The 19,469-nt window shown below is 49.4% G+C and overlaps 1 protein-coding gene across 2 annotated transcripts in view; it reads right to left on the bottom strand.

The window, feature by feature from the left end:
* The window catches only part of F13A1 (coagulation factor XIII A chain), a 152,236-nt gene that overhangs the window by 15,048 nt on the left and 117,719 nt on the right, over positions 1-19,469 (bottom strand). For both annotated transcript variants that reach the window (XM_079934613.1, XM_079934612.1), the window contains 3 exons: positions 18,843-18,996; positions 11,548-11,835; positions 5,586-5,746 (listed from right to left, as the gene is read on the bottom strand). In XM_079934613.1, the coding sequence (XP_079790739.1) occupies positions 5,586-5,746; positions 11,548-11,835; positions 18,843-18,996 (603 nt within the window). The remainder of the gene's footprint in view (positions 1-5,585; positions 5,747-11,547; positions 11,836-18,842; positions 18,997-19,469) is intronic.

A 19,469-nucleotide genomic window follows, 5' to 3' on the forward strand; every position in this document is an offset into this window, starting at 1 on the left:
GCACTTGTGCGGACTGTGCACGACCTGGGGGTGGCGGAAGCAGGGAGGCGCGTTAAAACGCGTGTGAAAAAAATCTCGGAAACGGTCAACTGTTCTTATTTTAAATGTTTAAAAGATTTTTTTTTTTTTAAAATCTAGGGGCACCTGTTGGTTTATGGTTTGTTCATGGCTGTAACTTTTTAAAATCACATACATAGAAAGTGGTTTTATTTTTTTCCCAGCAAAATTGTTCCTCACTCATAGGAGAGAATGAGTTCTATTGGTGTCTCATGACGTTCTGAAAAGGCTACAGGACTGTCCTACATGATCATACTAAAGATGCGGTGGGACCCGAGCACTTTTAAATGCCGCTGGGAGTTGTTTTCCCAGATACTGAAAGGAGGTCATGGGGGAACACGTGACCACCTCTCCTCTGTCCCCCAAGTCTCCTCCAGGCTCTTCGGGACCGGCCCCCTCTCAGGAGGCTCCCACAGGGAACAATGCACGTGCTCAATGCCCAGGGCTCGGTTTCAAGGCCACCAGGTGAGCATTGGCCAGAGGGCGGCTCCTGCCCTGAGCAAGTGTCAGGGGCTTGACTACAGAACCCCCGGCACAGAGAGGACTGGGCGGGCAGGGAGCAAACACCAACCAGCAGCCGCCGGTCCTGGCAGGGGCTAAGCATTGCAGAAGCGGCCCAGATTCAGTCCTTAACCACTTTGGGTTTTATATGATTGCAGTTAACATTGGGACTAGTATTATGAGTGTGTTATTTTGCAAAAAGGGACAGGGAAGTTCAGAGAGAGAGGATGTGTGTGTGAGAGAGAGAGAGGAGAAAGAAGGAGGATGAGAGGAAGCAGGGAAGGGAGAAAAGGTCTGGAGACTTGGTGGTGGCTATGCCGCGTGACGGAAGCTGACAGAAGCTGGTCTTCATCACGTACTTACTGTGATCAAGGTACCATGTTAAGCTCTTCATAAGGATTATTTCTATTGTCCCTCCCAGAAACCCAACAAGGTCAGCAGTATTCCTGGACCCATTCTACATCTGAGATGTTGACGAATTAGCCCAGAGCAGCCCAGGTAGAATTAGGAACCCGGGATGTCCGGGTCCAGCCATCCAAGCCCCTGTGCTGGGGGGCTTCTCTACAGAAGGGGCTGTAAGGGTTCCCCCCACCCCGGCGTTCCTGCTCTAGTTGACTTGGGTGAGGACGTGAAAACTGTGAAAGCTTCACTGCTCCCTGAGACTGGGAGGAACCCACCGGCACTCTGCCCCCATGTCACACACCACGACTCCTGCAAACCAGCCTCTAGCCGGCAGACCAGCTGAAGTCCCTCTGTTGCCCCCATCTCCTCCCCCACATAGCCGTTCCTTGAACATCAAAATGCTGAAGAATCTTTTCTTGACTTAAAGCCTCTTAACAACAATCAACACGTGGGAAGGCAGAGACAAATTCTATGTCTGATTTTAATAAAATATGCTTTTCTCATCAAAATATTTTGATAGCCTGAGAAAAGAGATGTGTGCTCATTAAAGTTTAATGACTGTCTCTCCCTGCCGTTTTCCATATGAGGATCACACACTGTGACTCACGCGTGGTGGGTGCCGGGATGAGTCAACCGGGAGCGCAGTTTAACCCAGTTCCGATATCTGTGCTCACGGGGACGAATGCAGTGCAAGACTGGGTCCTTAGGAGGTAAGGACGTGTCCACTGGCCTAACTGCTTTGGTGGACAGTCATGTGGATCCAGACAGGCGGGCCCCATCGTGGTCCAGGTTGGTGTCTATTTGCTCTAGAAAGGGAGCTGGGTAAGAAAAGCTGCAAACTAGCTCTCAGGCAGCTCCAGCCCCCAGGCTGAGCTGGGTCTCCCAGAAGCCAGTGCTTTGGGCAAAGGCTTTGAAGAGAAGGGAGAAAGCAAGAGGTACCGACTCTTGGGAGGTCGGAGTTGACAATGATGCTACATTCATGCTCTAGAACCTCCACGGAAGCCCCCCTGTTCTCAGATCACTTAGGAAGCTCTCATCCAAACCTTTTAGCCTCCCTTCAAAGTGGCCCCAGGCTGCCTTGCTTGGTCTCTCTTCACTAGTCACCTGCTTCCTGCCTGTGCTCCCGCTGTGGCGGCTTCCAGCTGCTCCCCACACTGCCCTTGCTTATGTTTTTTGTTTTCCTAGCATCTGGAGTGGTCTCTCCATCCATCTCTACCGGCTGAATGTTATCCACTCACCAAGGGTCATCTACGGTTCTACAGCCTTAATCCTTGACACTCCACTCCACTCCAACTCCTGTGATCTCTCCTCCCCGGAAACACCAGGCTGTTTGGTAAATGCAGTCACCATCTTCCATTCTGGTGAAGGTTCCAGTGTGAGAGCAACATAGCCAGTCTTTACCTGTACTAGCTTCCAAATCAGTAAGATCTGGGTTAGAAGCTTCCTTCCCTCCCTTATCAGGCAGGTGATCACAGGCAAGTGGCTTGTGAACAGTAACAAGGACAAAACCAACAACCAACGCACACTCGGCGTTGACCGTGAGCTAGGCATGAGGTCCCCATTATTTCGTTTTACACTCACAACAGCTCTATGAAGTAAGACTTGCCATCGTCTCTGTTAAACAGCTGAGAGAACAGGAGCTAAGAGACAGTAAGTGATGCGTCCAGGGTTACACAGCTAGTGTGTTGAGGAAACAGGCTTTGAGTTCAGATAGTTTGGTCCCAGAGCCTGTGTTTTGACCACCATGCTACAGGGCACTGCCTTCTCTGGGCCTCTCAGATTTCTCATCTGTAAAATGGGTACAATACTGCCCACCTCGTAGGGTGGAAATGAGGATTAAATAAGATAGTACAGGAGAAGCATAATAGCATAGACCTCAGTACTCGTAGCTACTGTCATTGTCAGCACTGTGTGCCGGTCTCACCACCCCCCCCTCCCACCTCGGAGTGGGGGGATCCTCCTTCCTGACCCTTGTCTCTCACACCTTCTCATGCTGTACCTTCATCATAGTGACCTTGGGAGGTTCTGTAAGCTGTGGGCCAGTCCCAGGCTCAGAGAGATGGACCAAGTGTTCTAGCGCTTTCTTAGAACCTGGGGACATGTGTCCCTCGTGGTCTGGACCTCTGAGCCACCGTGCTTTTGTACTTTTCAATGCATTTAGCTTCCTCTCCAACTCCTGTTTATGCAGTTTATTTGACTCCTGCCCTGAGGTCTCCTGGGTAACATTTGTTTCAAGGTCTATTTCTTTTCTCCTCCCTTCCCCGCTCCTCCTTTTGTCCGTGTCCTCTCCTCCCCCCCCACCCCCGCAGTCGCTTTCAGGATACCTGCCGTCTGGATACCCGCGGTCCGTACCCAACGCCTCCAGTAGACTAACTAGCATCCTGGTTGCCAGTCCATTAGCCAGTTTCTGGAATTGGAACCTCTCACAGCTCAGGGACACCTGGCTTTCAGAGTATGAGGGACTTTACCCAGGAACACCTCTTCCGCGGCTGGGATTTAGTTTGTCCTTGGGGCTAATACAGTTCATGAGGTTAGCGGTTAAGCGACCGCTTCTGTGAGCATGCACCTGCCTGCTTTCCTGAGCACTCCTGGACCAATTTCCATCTCTCTCCTGCTGGAGTCCCAGTCAAATGACCCTACCCTCTAAATGCATTACCTCTAAGAACTGCCTTTTTGACACCCTTATGGAAATTGAAAAGCAACACAAAACAAGGCAAAAAACCCACACAACTCTTTGTAAAGTAAAGTACACCCTCCCCGTCCAGGTCACTTGAGCTGCAGGAGAAGGGATTTGGGTTCTGCCCGTGGGGAGTTAAACTGCTCTCTGAGTAAACTCGGAAGATGACTAGTCAATAATCCTTCAGTTAATGAGGTCTAAAAGATGAAAGTTATCAGTTTCCTGTATTCATCCAGTTTATTACCAGCGGTGCAATTAAATTCTATTTTATGCTGAGGTTGGATCACTTCCCAGCTGGGGAGAGCTCTCTCCTGAGCCCTTCGCAGGGACAAGCTGTCAGTTCATAATTAGGTGAGTGTGTGGGCCTCGCCTCTGGTGGGAAAGGTTCAGAGGCTGAGCTCCTGAAGCAGCGGGAAAGGAGGCCTCCCCCAGCCTCCGGGAGAGGCCCGTGGGGCACCGCAAATGTCCCAGGAGAGCCCGTCACGAGGGCAGCCGCCACGTGGCGGGTGGGCAGGCCGCCCCGGTCACAGCACCAGCGCCTTATGCCCAGGGGAGAGGCAGCTCCTCTGCAGGAACCCCAGTACCACTTCTCTGTTCTGCATTCTTCCCTGTTCTGCCTGCAGACCTGCACCCCTCACTTTTATGCTGTCTCTTAAGGCCTCTTGTGTAGGTGGTACTGTGATGGGCCTGTAGCAGGTGACCTGGGTGACCAAGGAGGCGCGAGGATTCAAGCCTTCCTAGAAAAGGAGGGCCTGGGGTTCCTTCCTCCGGGGCCCTACATGTCGGCCTGCATGGGACTCATCGTTCAGTAGCCCTCAAGGGCCGTCCACACAGCGCTGGACCCAGGGGGAAGGCTGCCATTTTGAATGCTACACAACGTTATTAGCTTTACAAGTGATTCTCAGCCAACGATTCAGAAGAGACACAAGGCCTACCGCTCCCTGCCCGCCCGTTGCCAACAGCCCACCTCTAGAGGCTCTAACATTTTGATTTACCCACCACGTTAGAGGGACGCACCTTCAGCTCTGTGCTAATCACTCAGTCACTTGGAAAGGTCTCCAAGCCCTGCATAAGGCTGCCATGAGATGTCACACCCCAAGAACCCTGATGGACGCCTGGGTTTCTGCTCCCTGGGCAGGAGGTGTCTCGGGAATGTGGCTACGGACGCTGCCAGTGATCCTGAGAAGTGGGCGCAAATAGGCTGCCATATTCGCCTTGCCCTTTCACCCATGCTCACCTCTCCACTGCCAAGTGCCTTTGAGACATTTGGACAGAGGGAGCGGCTAATGGAGAGACAACGTTAAAACTACTAGTAGCCAAACGGACAAAAAAGGCCCTCCGGTGATAGAGGTCAGAGCAATGGCTGTCTCGGTGACGGAGGAGAGAGTGATGGACTGCAAAAGGCGTGAGGGAGATTTCTGGGGTGTTGGATGTTACACATCCTCTGTGTCTGCATCTGGCTGGTGGTTGCCAGGTGTAGACACACATGACAAGTCATGATCATCACACTGACGTTTCGGTTTGTGCATTCTACTGTATACAGTGATCGCTTCATGGAAAACGGTACAGTCCTAAACGCAGGTGGGAGGGATCCGGGCGGCTTCTGTCTGATGCCATGCCTGACCTACTTTATTCTGGAGACAGTGAGCTCCAAGTATCTGTATCCTTTACACATCTCTATCTTCCTCCACAAGCGTGTTTATACCCCCAGGTTATATTTATACCTGCGGCCACGTCTATATATTTAAATCTGGAGAGGAGAGAAGAGTGTGATATGTGCACGTCAGTGTATAGGGTGGTTTACTTCTTTCAAAGAACAGGAGGATCCTAGTTCCTTTTTTTTTTTGGAGCAGAACACACTTTCTCTCTCACACACACACACACACACACATATTCATAAACACTAACAACCTTGCCTTTCTCCCTCATCTGAGAGGCTGAAACTGACCTTGATGATGACCTTGGGGATGGTCAGCACAATGGACTTCTGCTTAGCCAGAACATCCTTGGTCTCATTGACACGGGCTGTGACAAAGAAGTGCAGGAACGCCTGCTCCAGCAGCTCGCCCATGTACTCGCCCGCTTGAATGAGCACCTCCTCTTTCTTGACTGACGGCAGGAAAAAAAACATGGTGGTGTCAGGACCTGGGATAGGAGCTGCTTCACTCTTCCCTGAGGGCCCCATCTTTGCCACGCTAGCACAGTCTCCACCAGGAACACACACGGGTGAGGGCAAGTGGAACACAGAGCCCATCAGGGACAAGAAGCTCTCCGGCTTCTGGGGTAAAGAATGTGCTGGAAATTTCACATTCAGTAAAGTCTTCCTAGAGAAAACGTGTCAAATTTCCCAACAGTGCTTTTGCTGTTGTAAAATGCAACGTGACAAAGAGGTTTAAAATCAAGGACCAAGGGGTGTTCGCTGCGGCTGCTTGGATTTAGGCCGAAACAGTCCCAAGGTGACAGGTGTGGGGCAGTGATGTCCACGGCCACCGTGTCACGGGCCCTCCTGTGATAAGACACATCTCACGCAGGCCACGGGCCACGCTCGAGCAAAGCTGTCAACGGCCTAAACCTTTTCCCTGATTCCTTTGCTCCACACTTTCTCTCCAGCTTGTACTGTACCAATCTGACTTGATTTTTCTATTTAAGAGAAAGAAGCAGTTGAAACCAGTTTTCACCGTAGGCATGCAACTCTCTCCCACCCCTTCTGCTATTTGCAACTTAAAAGACCTCTGTGATCTCAAGGCACCGACAAGGGGAGCATTTAGGTGCTGGGGACGAGCCAGTGAGGATGACAGGTGGAGGGGGGGCATGGTCCTGGCCCCCCTCTGCTCACCATCCGGGCTGAGGACGGGAATCCTGTCTTGCGGCTCTGACCGCAGCCGTGAGGTTCTGTTTGGCTGTGCTGCCCAATTTCTCTCACTCTCGTTTCCCAGAGCCCAGGATTCTTAAGGGCAAAGGGCAGTTCTCCTGCCGGCCGAGCCCGGGCCTGGGCAGAGCCAGGGGCCTCCATCCCCCTGCATGGAATCGAATGTCTCCACCATGGCTTCCCTGCTCAATGTCTGCCTTTGGCCAAAGATTCCTCCCTCCGGTGGAAGTTATTGAAGGAAACAATTCCCAAGGCTGATAGTTTCAAGTGCAGAGGGTGGCTCGTTTTAGCCCTCCCTCACGAGCGGCCGTCCAGGACCCAGGACGCAAGACCCTATGGGGTGAACTCCAGGGCACAGGGAGGCCTCCTGCCTTTTGGGCTCCCGGACGACGGTGCATCAGGCCGTGGCTACCATCTGCCTCAAGGTCTCTGCATGGCTGAGCAGGTGCTGTGACCACCCAGTCTTGGCTCTACCTCACCAGCACTTAGGGACATTTAAAAACCTGCCCTGTTGGATCCCACCCCAGGCCAATTCAATCAGAATCTCGGTGGCTGGGGCCCAGGCTTTGTTTTAAAATTCTGCAGCTGACTCTTACGTGCAGCGGGGCTGAGAAGTACTGCTCAACAACTAGGGGGACCCGCCCTTCCCGCCGCCAGATCAGCCCGGTAAGAGCTGCCACCGGTTCTCTAACCCCACCCACACTTAGGGAATCAGGATCTGTGTTTGAATATGATGCTCAGATGGTACATATTCAAGTTTGAGGGGCTCCCAGAGATAGGAGGTTGTAGCAGGAGATGGGGTGGTGTTAGGGTAGAATTGGGTGAACTTAGGACGGTCTCTGTTTTGAAACGGAAAGTCTTGCACCCCAGAATGCACCCAATTCCTGGCAAAATGGAAAGGATGGTCATCCTAGACCAGTGGTTGTCAACGGGGTGCAATTTTGCCCCCCAGGGGTGTTTAGTAACGTCTGGAGATGCTTTTCGTTGTCACAGCTGGAGGTTGTTACTGGCACCTATTGGGTAGAGGCCAAGGATGCAGCTAAACATCTCACAACACACGGGACAGGCCCCGTAACAACTGTCCAGTCTGAACGTTCGTGGTGCCCAGGCTGAGAGATGGCCACGGGCTATGCAGAGTTATTGGAACGTACTGGTCCGCCCTAGACAAGCAGTCAGCAACTCAGCCTACTGCCTAGGGCAGTCCCATTCCACTTAGAGCTGGCCTTCGGAATCGAAGACCTTGTCTTGACCTTGACCCTCGAATTCTGCCTTTTGGGTGACCTACTCATGTCGCCTCCTTTGGGACTGAGCCTGGACCTTGCCTCCTCCATGGCTCCCCGAGCAGTGAATTGTCCGGAAGATTAAGGCTCTGTCCGTCAGTTGGAGACAACCTCAGACGAGCCCGTGGGGGCTGTTTTCACTTCGCCAGATGGAGCGGCAAAGTGACAGGCCTTGAAGAACATGCATTTTGCCTCTAGCTGCCTCCGGTAATAATAATAAAAAAAGGACATCCTCTGGCTATTTCTAGAGGGCCGTGTTTGACCACTGGGCTGTTTAGGTTGGCGAGATGTGCTTGACATCGTTACAGAGGCTCTCGCTGCCTTGATATCAGCCTCGGGACTCTTCATTCTCTGAGGTAGAACATCCTCTAAATCTTGGCACTAAAGAAACTGGGCTGTGTTTCTGAGCCCAAGGGAACAGGGCTCCTGAAATAGCACATTATGTAAATGCTGTGTTTTGCCACCACACAAGAAATTGTTCTAGATAAAGTTTATTAAACGTGGCAAGAAGAAGAGATTTTCATTCTCTGAGTGGTGGAGCTGGGACCCTGCCAACACCATTTACGGTGTCTGGGGAAAGCCGGGGGGGTGGGTCACAGACAGGAGCTGCTTCATCTCTTTTCCAAAGAGCAAAGAAAACTAAATATAGCCAAGTGGAAACGATAGCACCTTTGAAGGTATGGGAGGTTTAAGTTATTCAGATCTTCCCAGCTGATTCTAGCCTACACATTCCCTTTCATCATCAATGTGGAAAATACGCTTCCCGTTCTACTTGGAAAACTTTCTTTGCGACGGACTCTCCTAGGATTGTACCCTGACCTGCTTGGTCGAGGTCTAGAATCCCGTGGCTTTTTGCCATATATTGCAATTGATTTTAGGTTGCAATATGCAATTTATCGCATGCCGTTAGTGCCACCTACATGCAGGGGAAAGCAAGAAACAGTCTTCAACTCCCTTCAGGTTATTGAGGACAAGCCTTGGGGTGGGCTGAGTGCGTGGGAGCTGTGTTGATACTGAGTCAGGCTTCGGTATCCCTAGATCGACGGCTGAGATGGCTCATGTGTCATGCCGTCTAGCCCGCTACCTCCCGTAAGCTCATGCTCTTATTGGATCTTGGAGAGAAGGGGAAGGAGATTGCGAGATGGGACTCTAGTGCGGAGGGAAAAGGATGGCATATCGTTCCTTGTCCAGGGGAGTGAGGGGCAGCTGGACCCCAGGCAACAGGGCACAAGTAAGGGGCGGGCCTACTTAGGGCCCGAGAATGCACGGAGCTGGCTCACCACACCTGCCTGAATAGGATGTGGCCTCTGGCACCTGCTTTGCCTCTAATTACTATGTGTGGCCTTGAACACGTCAACTCACCTTTCTGGTCTCATTTTCCCAAAGTGTAAACACGTTGGAAGTTAGCATTTATGAGGAGCCTACTTGCGGGAAGCCTTCCGCATATATTATCTCATTTAGTTTCCTCCACAGCCCCCTTCTCTCACGCCACCCATCCAACCTGTCAACCAATCCCGAGGGCTCTACCTTCAGAAAACACCCGGATCTGGTAGCTGTCACCACCTCCCTCACCTTCACCACCATCTCTCACGGGACTATTGCAACAGCATCCTAACTAGTCTCTAAGCTTCAATTCCACACCGCCTATAGTCTGTTCTCAGCACAGCAGCCGAGTGATCTTTCAGAACCCAAGTTAGACCAGGGCACACTTCTGCTCAACACCGTCTTACGGCTCTGCAGCTCACTCGGAATCACAGCCAAACTCTTTACAAGGGCCTCCAGGTCTTTACCTGGTCTATACCCACTAGCCTCCCCTGGATGCCTTTGCTCCTGACCCTGGTCTCCTTGCTGCTCACTGAACACATCACATGAGCTCTGGCCTCAGGGCCTTTGCACTTACTATTTTTTTTCATGGCTGGAAAGCTCACTCCTTCCCTTCTGTCAGATTTCTGTTAAATGTCACCCTATCAGAGGGGCTTTCCTTGACCACACCCCCCAGCCCCGGCACTCCGTCTTCCTTGTCTTGCTTTGTGTTTTCCTATTCTACGCAGAACCATATATATTCACTTGTTTGATTGTTTATTGTGGAGTCCCCATCTTCCCCCCAGGAGACCATCAAGAAGCAACTCATTGCTGTATCACCAGCACAAAATAATACCTGGACTTGTAAGCATTAAATAAAGGTGTGTGTGTGTAGCGGGGGTGAACCAACAACCCAGTGATGTGGGTAGTATTGTTCCCACGTGCAGATGAGCTCAGATTACTTAAGTAACTTGCCTAGGGACACACAGCTAGTAGGTGACACAGTCACAGCTAAAATCCAGATTTGTCTAATTCCAAGGTTCAGGTCCTCTAAATCCACTGAGTCTGTCTGTCCTAAGCAGCTGTGATGACTGTTTTTTCTCCTGAGTCCTTTATACTGACTACGTGTTTCTGTAAGAATTACCTTTCTTCCAAGTGCTAGACCTTCCAGGTTCCAAAACCAATTCCGTGGTGATTTCTGAATTGGTGGCTAGTCTGCTGAATCGAGGGGGATTTGCTTCCTTCAACATGGAGTAGGTTTCTTGAAAGTAGGATTTTTTAGGGCTAGTTTCTCATTTTTCTGGGAATATCCTTCTGAAGCCTCCCAAAGGTACTTCCTGAGACTCGGGACAGACACCGAATCCAGGAAGCTTGAAAACAAGTGGGACGTGTGGTTTGGCCACCCCAGGCGGGATCATAGTCTTGCCTGCCTCTGTGTTTAAAAAATTATTATTCATATACTTTTTTTTCCATTTCTTTTCCTGACTCACCTGTCAGGTCAATGGATCTGGTGCCCTGCCATGTTGACCCTTTCAACATGTTCTGTTTTCTAACTCCGTGTGCTCTGCCTGGAGACCAGGTTCTTCTGGTTGGCTCATTTGGCCAATTGAGTGACCAGCTGTTGTGCACACTAAACACTGGTACCCAAGGGAATGAGACAGGTCGAAATTGCAGTCCCCAGCGCAAGCTGCGGCTTTCTCAATCCCAGTCCTACTTAAACTAGTCTGGAGTTTTCATAGCGAAGAAGACGCTTTGGAAGGCCATGTATGCAAGGGAGGTGAGGGATCGAGGTGCGGGAGAGGCCCCCGGGAGATGGCCGGGAGAGCAGAGCCTCCAGAGCTTCCTGGACAACACATCCTGAGGCTCGAGTTTCCTCTCCCAAGGATGGGCTCTCCCGACCCTGTACATCAGACAGCCCACCCTGCGGAGCTTAGATCTCCCTGCCCCCTACATGGTAAAGCCAAACACACCATTCCTGCTGGGCGGCCCCCCAAAGCTGTCCCTAAGTTGGGAGAGAGGTACCGCCAGCGGGCCTGCTTTCTGAGACACAAGCGTCACCAACTCTCCTGTTCACACCCGTCCCCCTGGGATCTTGTTAGAATGCATGGGTCTGGGGTGGGGCCTGAGAGTCTGCATTTCTGACCAGCGCCCAGTAGGTGCTGATGCTTCAGATCCTTGGCCCACCCAGTAAGTAGCAAGAGGTTCAGTGACATTTACTGTTCACGACTCATGGGGCTCTAGGCTTTGAAGATTTCAGTGCTCACTTCTGTGCACAAGTCACGGAGATGAAAGTGGGGGCCTTTCTAGGAAGAGTGGGTCCCGCCCTGTGGTCCATATGCTCCTGAGCTCTGGGCCAGGGCTTTAACTCCGACAGGAAGCTATTAGGGAACATCAACAGAGAGCCAGACAAGGAAGCATGTGACACATCCTGGAGAGAACAGCCCCCCTCGTTAACTTACAGGACAAGGGCTCCAGCGTCACATCAAATGTCTTGTTCTTGAATTCTGCCTTGGCGACCCCGGTATAGAAGGTGATGTTGCCTGAGAGATAGGCTGTGATGGTGTAGTGGGCGGGGCCGTTGTTACGGAAGGTGATGGTGACCTTGAAGTCTCTTCCCAGCACGACATTCTCCACTTCAAAATTCATGTGGACATCAGACCTCGATTTGACGACGCCCTCTGTGTTGAGGGGCTTTTTAGCCCCATACATCAGGGCAGTTTCTAGGGCCAACCTCTCTTCTTCTTGACCTAGGAAAGGTGCAGAGATAAGGCCAACGTAAGCCACCCGAGAGAAAGTCACCTTAATGAACAGTGTGCTGTGGGCGCTGCTTGCAGGGCTTGCCGGGCTGCCTCTGTGAGCCACAGGCTTCCCTCTGGGGCAGGTGTCATCATCATCCCATGTTATACATTCTGCAAAATCAAGTTCCCAGAGAGTTAGGACCTGCCCGGCTGCCGGGTTCGGCCTATCTGAACAGGGGTTACTACAGAGCATACTCCAAGGGTTGTTTTTCCAGGGTCACTGTTTCAGGGCTCAGCAGATAGAACTGACAAAACCTAACTCTTCTCAAACTGCGGGATTACTTGGCTTCCCTCCCAATGCCCTAGCCACGTAGCCGGAAGAGTTGCATCTTGCCTTGCACCTTCTACAATGTGAGTTTTCTCCCATTCATGGGTCTGCCCGGCAAGACCTGTCTTCCTCATGTCTCTTTCCACTCGGACCTGTCCCACTTGGCTTGGGAAAGCTAGTCATGCAGATGGCTAGCAAAAGAAGAATCACTTTGAAATAAAAATGCTGGTTTTTATATTTCCATTAACTTTTAAGATGTTGCCTCTCACTTAACTAATAGCAAACTGCAACGAAAATGAAGAGGTTAGTTAATAGTGCTAACAAGCATCACTGAGAGCTAACTATGTGATGGGTGTCATGGGAAGCGCAAATTGTGCTCTGTCTCATCTAGTCCTCAGAAGGACTCTGCAAGGCAGGGACCATTACTACCATCGGTTTCCTTGTGTGTAACATAAGGACGCATACGTGGTAGGGTTGGGAAGTGGTTTACAGGTAGGACATGCGTAAGAATTGGCAGCTACTGGGACTTTGCAAAGACAGAGAAAATGCCAGCACGTGTTGCAAACAAATGAATGTGTATTTCCGCGTCTGCACTAACAATTTCTCTGATTGTCAAGACTGCGAGAATGTGCCAGAAACAACTGGTCCAGGACAAGCATTGGCTAGAGCACATGTTTCACAGCCGACAAGAGGGAGATAATACTAAAGGGAAGGAGTGGCTGTGATAGGGAAAGCACAGTGAAATATTTTAGCGGAGAGCATCTGGCAAATAGGTCCCCAAGGAAGAGAGCATTAATGATCATGGCTTTGGACGGGCACCAAACATGCATTTAGGCGAAATGTGGGAGGTGAACGCCAGCAGTGGGAACGTGGTCATGGTCAGAGAGGTGCCTCGTGGGGAGAGGATGAGCTGGCCGAGTGGAGGAGGGGCGGTGGAAGCTTCTGGGCTCTAGGAGGGACTTCACAGCGGGTCGTAGGTGGAGGAACCTCTAGCTTCCTTCTGGGGACCAGCCTGTCCCTCTGAGCAGGAGCTGTCAGTGAGGCAGGCGAGGGTTTCCAGGAAGCACAGGCCCAGGTAAGAGGCAGAATTGCCAGCTCGCCGGAATCCCCGCTCTCTGCAGTTGTGGTCTGAGCTCTGATGTCTCACATAACGCAGGGCCATGAATTTGGGGCCGAGAGAATGATCTAAAGCCAGATCGCATTTTCTGAGGCTCCTCTGTGGCTCCAGGACCAAGGTCAAAACCACCCTTCCATTAACTGGGTGTCATGAGAGTCCCCTTTATGTCTGATGAAGCCTCTTCTCATTGCTCAGGTCTTAGCTCAAATGTCACCTTCTCAGAGTGTCCCCCCCACTTCCGTTACTCTGGTCCTCTCGTCTCTCACTAACACTTTACCTGGTTTTCTTTCCTTTTCCCAGTACTCGTCGCTGTGGGACATCACTTCCCTCAGGAGAAAGTAAGCTCTGTGTCCCCAGGACCTGGGACCCAGCCTGGCACAGAGGCTCTGGAGGGCTGGGGTTTGGAGAAGCACTTTGCCTTCATGTAGGGACACAACTTTCATCTTTATAATAGATATGAAATAGTCCGGTTTAGGACATCTGCTGTTCGGTTAAGCTCACCTGTGCAAGTGCCACCTGAGCTACCATTCCTTCGATCACCTCATGCTAGTTGTGCCCCTGTGATGTCCAGGCACCGTGCCAGGCTCAGATGAGAAGCGCAGCCCTTCCCACCCGGGTCTAAGGGCACTAGTGCAGAGGGATCACCGCACGCGTATCCGTCACAGATGCTGGGTCAAGCGTTTGTGTGTGGTGCAGGGAACACGGGGCAGAGATTTGACACCACCCGGGGGCAGGGGAGGCTTCTCAGAGGGTTTTTCCCTCCAGAGCGAGAGCAAAGGCATGGAGGCAGGTGGGAGCCTGGCTTGGTGGAGGAACTGTCACAGCTCACCTAGCTGCTGATTTTCACGCCTGTGGGTATGGCGAGGAAGAGCTGCGAGGGGCCCAAAAGGCAACTAGCAGAGGCTTGGCGAGCTCTGGCTGGAATACCCTGCAGGCAACGGAAGCGAGTGAGGGCTTTTAAGCAATGCGGCAACAGGTTGAGATTGATGTCATTAAATATGTCACTTAAACAGAGGGAAAGAGGGTGAGGAGGGGAAGGTGGCATTGGGAAACTATAGCAGTTATCCAGGAGAAAAATCATCAGAGTCCAAGCCAATAGTAGGAGCATGGTAGTAATAATAGAGTTACCAGCAAGAGTGGAAACTAACTTTTATTGGCCATTTACTACATATCAGGGGCTATGTTAAGGGGCTTCCACACCCAGCACCATTTGATTCTCAGGGAGGGGCCGTGGAGATGGAGGGGAGGAGATAACTTGGAACTATTCCGAAGGGGACTTTTAGAGGATTTGCTGCTTGACTTATTCTCAATGTGCTAAGTTTGGATGGATCATGGTTTTCTTTCCTGGGGCAGGGAGCACGGGAGAAATAGATCTGGGGTAGGGAGGGAGTGATAGAAGGTGGCATTTGGGAAGGTTCAGTTTTGGGTTCCTATGGGACATTTAGGTGAATGTGGGGCTTAAAAGTGAAGTCTAGGCTGGAGACAGACTTGGGAGAATCAGTATGTGTGTGCATGTTAACACCAGCTACTGGGTAGGAACAAAGCCTAGAAGGAAGAAACATTCTGAGGGGGGCAAAGAAAGGGGAGCTCTGAGTTGCAGAAGATGATGGAAAAATGAGTCAGGTAGGTTGGGATGGAACCAGGAGAAAGCTGTATCATAGGAACAAAGAGAAGAGAGAACATCAAAGCAACCTAAGTGTCCAATCAACAGATGAATGGAAAAGGAAGGTGTGGTATGTACACACAATGGAATATTACGCAGCCATGAAAAAGAATGAACATGTTGTCATTTGCAGCACCATGGATGGATTTGGAGGACATTACGCTAAGGCAAATATGTCAGACAGAGAAAGACAAATACTGTCTGATATCAGTCATATGTGGAATCTAAAAAACTAGTGAATAGAACAAAAAAGAAGTAGACTCACAGATACAGAGCAAACTAGTGCCTACCATTGGGAAGGTGTACAAACTATTAGGGATAAAATAAACTACGAGGATATATTGTACAACATGGGGAATATAGCCAATATTTTATAGCAACTATCAATGGAGTATAACCTTGAAAAATTATGAATCACTATATGGTACACCTGTAACTTATATAATATTGTACAGCAGCTATACTTGAATAAAAAATAAATTAAAAAAAATTAAAAAACAATTTTAATTAAAAAAAGAGAGAATTTCAAGAATTGTGAGTGAGCAAATAGCATCAAAAAATGCAGGAGGTTTTAGGCAAGCTGAAATCTGCAAAATGTTTATTCTACATGGCGATCAGATGTCTTGGCAACCTTGAGGAGAAGGGCTTCAAGGGTGAGCAGGTGGCAGACCTCAGGGCACAGTGGATGAGACATGAAAGGAAAAGGAAAAGGATGTTGGGTGCGGGCAGCCGCGCAGGCAAAGAGAAGAAAGGATGGACCATGTTTGCAGGGGACTTTATTGTTGAAAAAGAGTTTTGTAAATTTTCTTAACACAGGTGACATGGTCATGGGAAGGAGCTAATAGAGAAGGAGAGATGAAAATACAAGTGACAGAAGGTATAACTGTTGGAACGAAGAGGAAACGGGACCCAGACACCATCACAGAAGAAGACTTCGCCGCAGGAGAAGTTCTAAGAATTCTAGTTTTCCAAATTTTATAGTTTCTTCATCTTATATTTTAAAGAAGGGTATAAACTTGACATTAAGCTTTAGCTCATCGAAGTGAAAAATGATCTTTCCACAGTCTAGTTAATTAAAATAGTAAGTACCTAAAGCTGGTAATATTTTTTTCTCTGTTTTCACTGCCACCACAGGTTAGTGGCCACACTCAGCATTTGTAGAGAAATTATATAAGAGATTCAATAATGAGGACCAGGGTGGCAAATGCACAGGCCCAGATGCTGGCAGTCTCTCCTAGATGCCCCTGGGGTACATGGGTAACCACTCACCCTTTCCCACCGCATACACAGGAGCGGCGTCAGCTCCCTTCTTAAACGCCACTCACTCCATCATTCCCAATGTTAGAATATGAAATCCACATGCCATCCTTGATTAAGAAGCCAACGATCCACCTGGAATCAGACACCAGCCCAGGAGCAGGATGGGATGCCTCTGTAACTATCTATGCGGACTTTAGGGGCTCTTCTGCTTGGACAAGCCCCCCCCCCCCCACTTTCCACTCCTCTGAGCCTTGCCTTCTTGCCAGACCTTGCAGGTCTGGACCTCAGCTGTCTTCCCCGTTCAGAGCTGGCACATTTTACTTGTTTTAATCTGGGATTCTCCCTTGGCCAAGCTCCTGACTCCTCTTTCATGGACTGACGTCTGACCCTGATTTGGTCTTCACCACCACCTCCGTGGCTGACCACGCAGGACATCTTGCTGAGCAGTTTAAACAAGATAGCTGGTCACTTGGACGGCTTCCTAGAGGACGGCTCAGCTCTTGTTCTAGACACTGTCTGCTCAGGACTCCTCCACACTGGGAGAGTTTATCCACAATCCCTGTCCTGCTGCCTTTTCCTGGAGAACTCGTTCCCTGGGGAAAGGGTCATCCCCATGTTTCCCTGTTTGTCCTTCAGACTCAGGGAGCCCGCAGCTAAGGTCCTCCAGGATCCCTGAGCATCTGTCCAACCACCCCTGTCCTAGGCATCCAACACACAGCTTCCCGCCCGTCTCTCTAGCTATTATAGATGGGAAAGCAGGGCTGTGTGTGTCTCCATCCCGACAGTGTTTGGAGTCTGGAGGGTGGTTAACAGCAAGTAGTTGAAAGGATGAATGAATAAATACGTGGATGTTACAGCCGGTTCCTTTCATTCCTATATGGAATCCTTTTTCCTTTCCAAATCTTTTTGCCTGTCACTCTATCACAAGAGGGCATGGGTCATTTGTTTTGTTTTATTGTGCTTTTTTTAAAAAAATAAATTTAGTTATTTATTTATTTTATTTTTGTCTACGTTGGGTCCTCGCTGCGGTGCACAGGTTTCTCATTGTGGTGGCTTCTCCCATTGCGAAGCACGGGCTCTAGGCGTGTGGGCTTCAGTAGTTGTGGCACACAGGCTCTAGAGCACAGGCTCAGTAGCTGTGGCGCACGGGCCCAGTTGCTCCACGGCATGTGGGATCCTCCCGGACCAGGGCTCGAACCCGTGTCCCCTGCATTGGCAGGCGGATTCTTAACCACTGCACCACCAGGGAAGCCCTCGCTTATGTTTTTAAAAACTCTCTTTTTAGAAAAAAGCCCAAAAGAAAAAAGAATCTTTTGTATCGAGGTTGTGCAGTGGATGAAAACCAACAGAAGAGAAGAGCTATCTATTTCAGGAATACAGCAAAAATTCACGGGTTCAGATGGCACAAATCCTGAATTTCTCAATTCAGCAAACTTTCTCTTTATAGTGCAAATTGCTTTCGTAAATAAGAGCAGGGAGACAGAGGATCTAAAATATTTAAAACAAATTCTGCACTCAGCATTTCAGGAACACTGATGAATATTTAGGTATATGCAAATGACCCTTCATTTTTATCCATTTACTAAAATGGCCTTTGCCATTCCTAAGAAGCTCTGTTGGTGAATCACTTGTAACATATATTCCACGTCCCCGTGAAGACACCCAAGGTCCTCCACCTCCTGTCCGCCACTGACCTTGGGGAGACTTGACTCCAGCCTCTGGGCGCTTAGTGAGCTTAAGGCTTTAGTAATGTCTGCCGGACCCTAAACACACCGGCTGACTCACACCCCATGGCCTTGTCATATTCTCTTCTCCTGGAAACCCTGGTCCAGCTTCCTTAACTGTGGTCTGGGACTTCTCTTATCGGGCTTTGTTTTCCTGAATCTCCTGGTTGGACTGACTGCCCCCTTCTTTGTTTTCAAAGCCCTCAGCAGAATGAACCTATCACTTGCCCAGAAACTGGGTTCTACTCACCGTGGGGCTCCCAGCACCAAACACAACTCCAGGCATAGAGCAGGCGCTCAGTACGATGGAGACGGGACTGAACTCAACAGCTCCATTTCAAACATTCCACACACGAAGAGTTAACAAAAACCACCTTAACATTATTTTATGATTGAAACGGGCCTCCGTTCTAATTGGCCTGAATTAGTGAGACTGCAGTGTCCTATTAATGTTGTATCATCTACCTCAGGGGATTTCCACTATATGTCAAGGGAGCAATGCATGTGAAAATAGTTTTCAAGGTACTAAATAAATGTGAACAGGTATTTAAATTTCATTATTGAACTAAAAGTACATTAGTTATGTAATGTTTTCTAATAGGATTATTTGCAATTAAGATGCTTTCATATTTTTATGAACAAGAACACATTCTATATTCTGTTAAAATAGACGTGACTTTAAAGCATTTATTTCAAAAGCCATGTGAAGCAGAATTCTGCTCAAAGCAAACAAACAAGTAAAACTACAATGACATGAGAAATTGTAGGTGTGATGTGTATTCACTCCAGTTCTCTCCTAACTTCCAAATGCTGCAAATGGCCATGCCTTCTCCGGAACACGTCTTCATGGTGACAGTGACTGTAACTACGAAAGTGCCAAGCAGACCTGGGCAGAGCAATCTTCATTCGATTGCAGTAACTTACCTTCTTGGAATTTGTAGGTGTCAGTAATGTCCTTTATGCCATCTCCTCCAACTTGCTTGGTCACGATTAATTTCCCAATGTGGGTGGTATCAAGGGTTTCAACCACATGAGTGCCATCTTTCTTAGCTGTAATGTAAACAAGATCACTGTTGACCTAAAAACAGGAGAGGAGACCATTAGCCAGCATCCAATGTTCCTGTCACCAAAATCTCTAACTCTCAATAGTGTAGCCATGTAGGGTCCCTGGAGACAGCATTATTCATTGTGCTAAGTCATTTACGTGCCAACCGTTTCTTTCTTTCCTTTCTCCTGCTGGCAAATCCTACCTCCTAAGGCAAAGCAGAAAGTAACCCTGTTACTCTCCTCAGACTTCTTTAAGCTGACAGTGATGGCGTGACCTACTTCCAGGAAGAAGAGAAAGTCTGCTGGGTGGCTCCTGGGAGATTTTTCTCCAGGTAGATGCATAGGTCCAAATCCATCAAGATGTATACATTAAATGTATGCATTTTAAATATCAATTTTACCCCATTAAAGCTTAAAATAATTAAAGCAAGTAAATGGAGAGAAGAAAGGCTGTGATAGGCAGAGGGACTGGCCGCTTCAAAGGTTCTGAGGAAGGTATTTGAG

The sequence above is a fragment of the Stenella coeruleoalba genome (genome assembly GCF_951394435.1).
Source record: "Stenella coeruleoalba genome assembly, chromosome: 10".
NCBI lineage: Eukaryota > Metazoa > Chordata > Mammalia > Artiodactyla > Delphinidae > Stenella > Stenella coeruleoalba.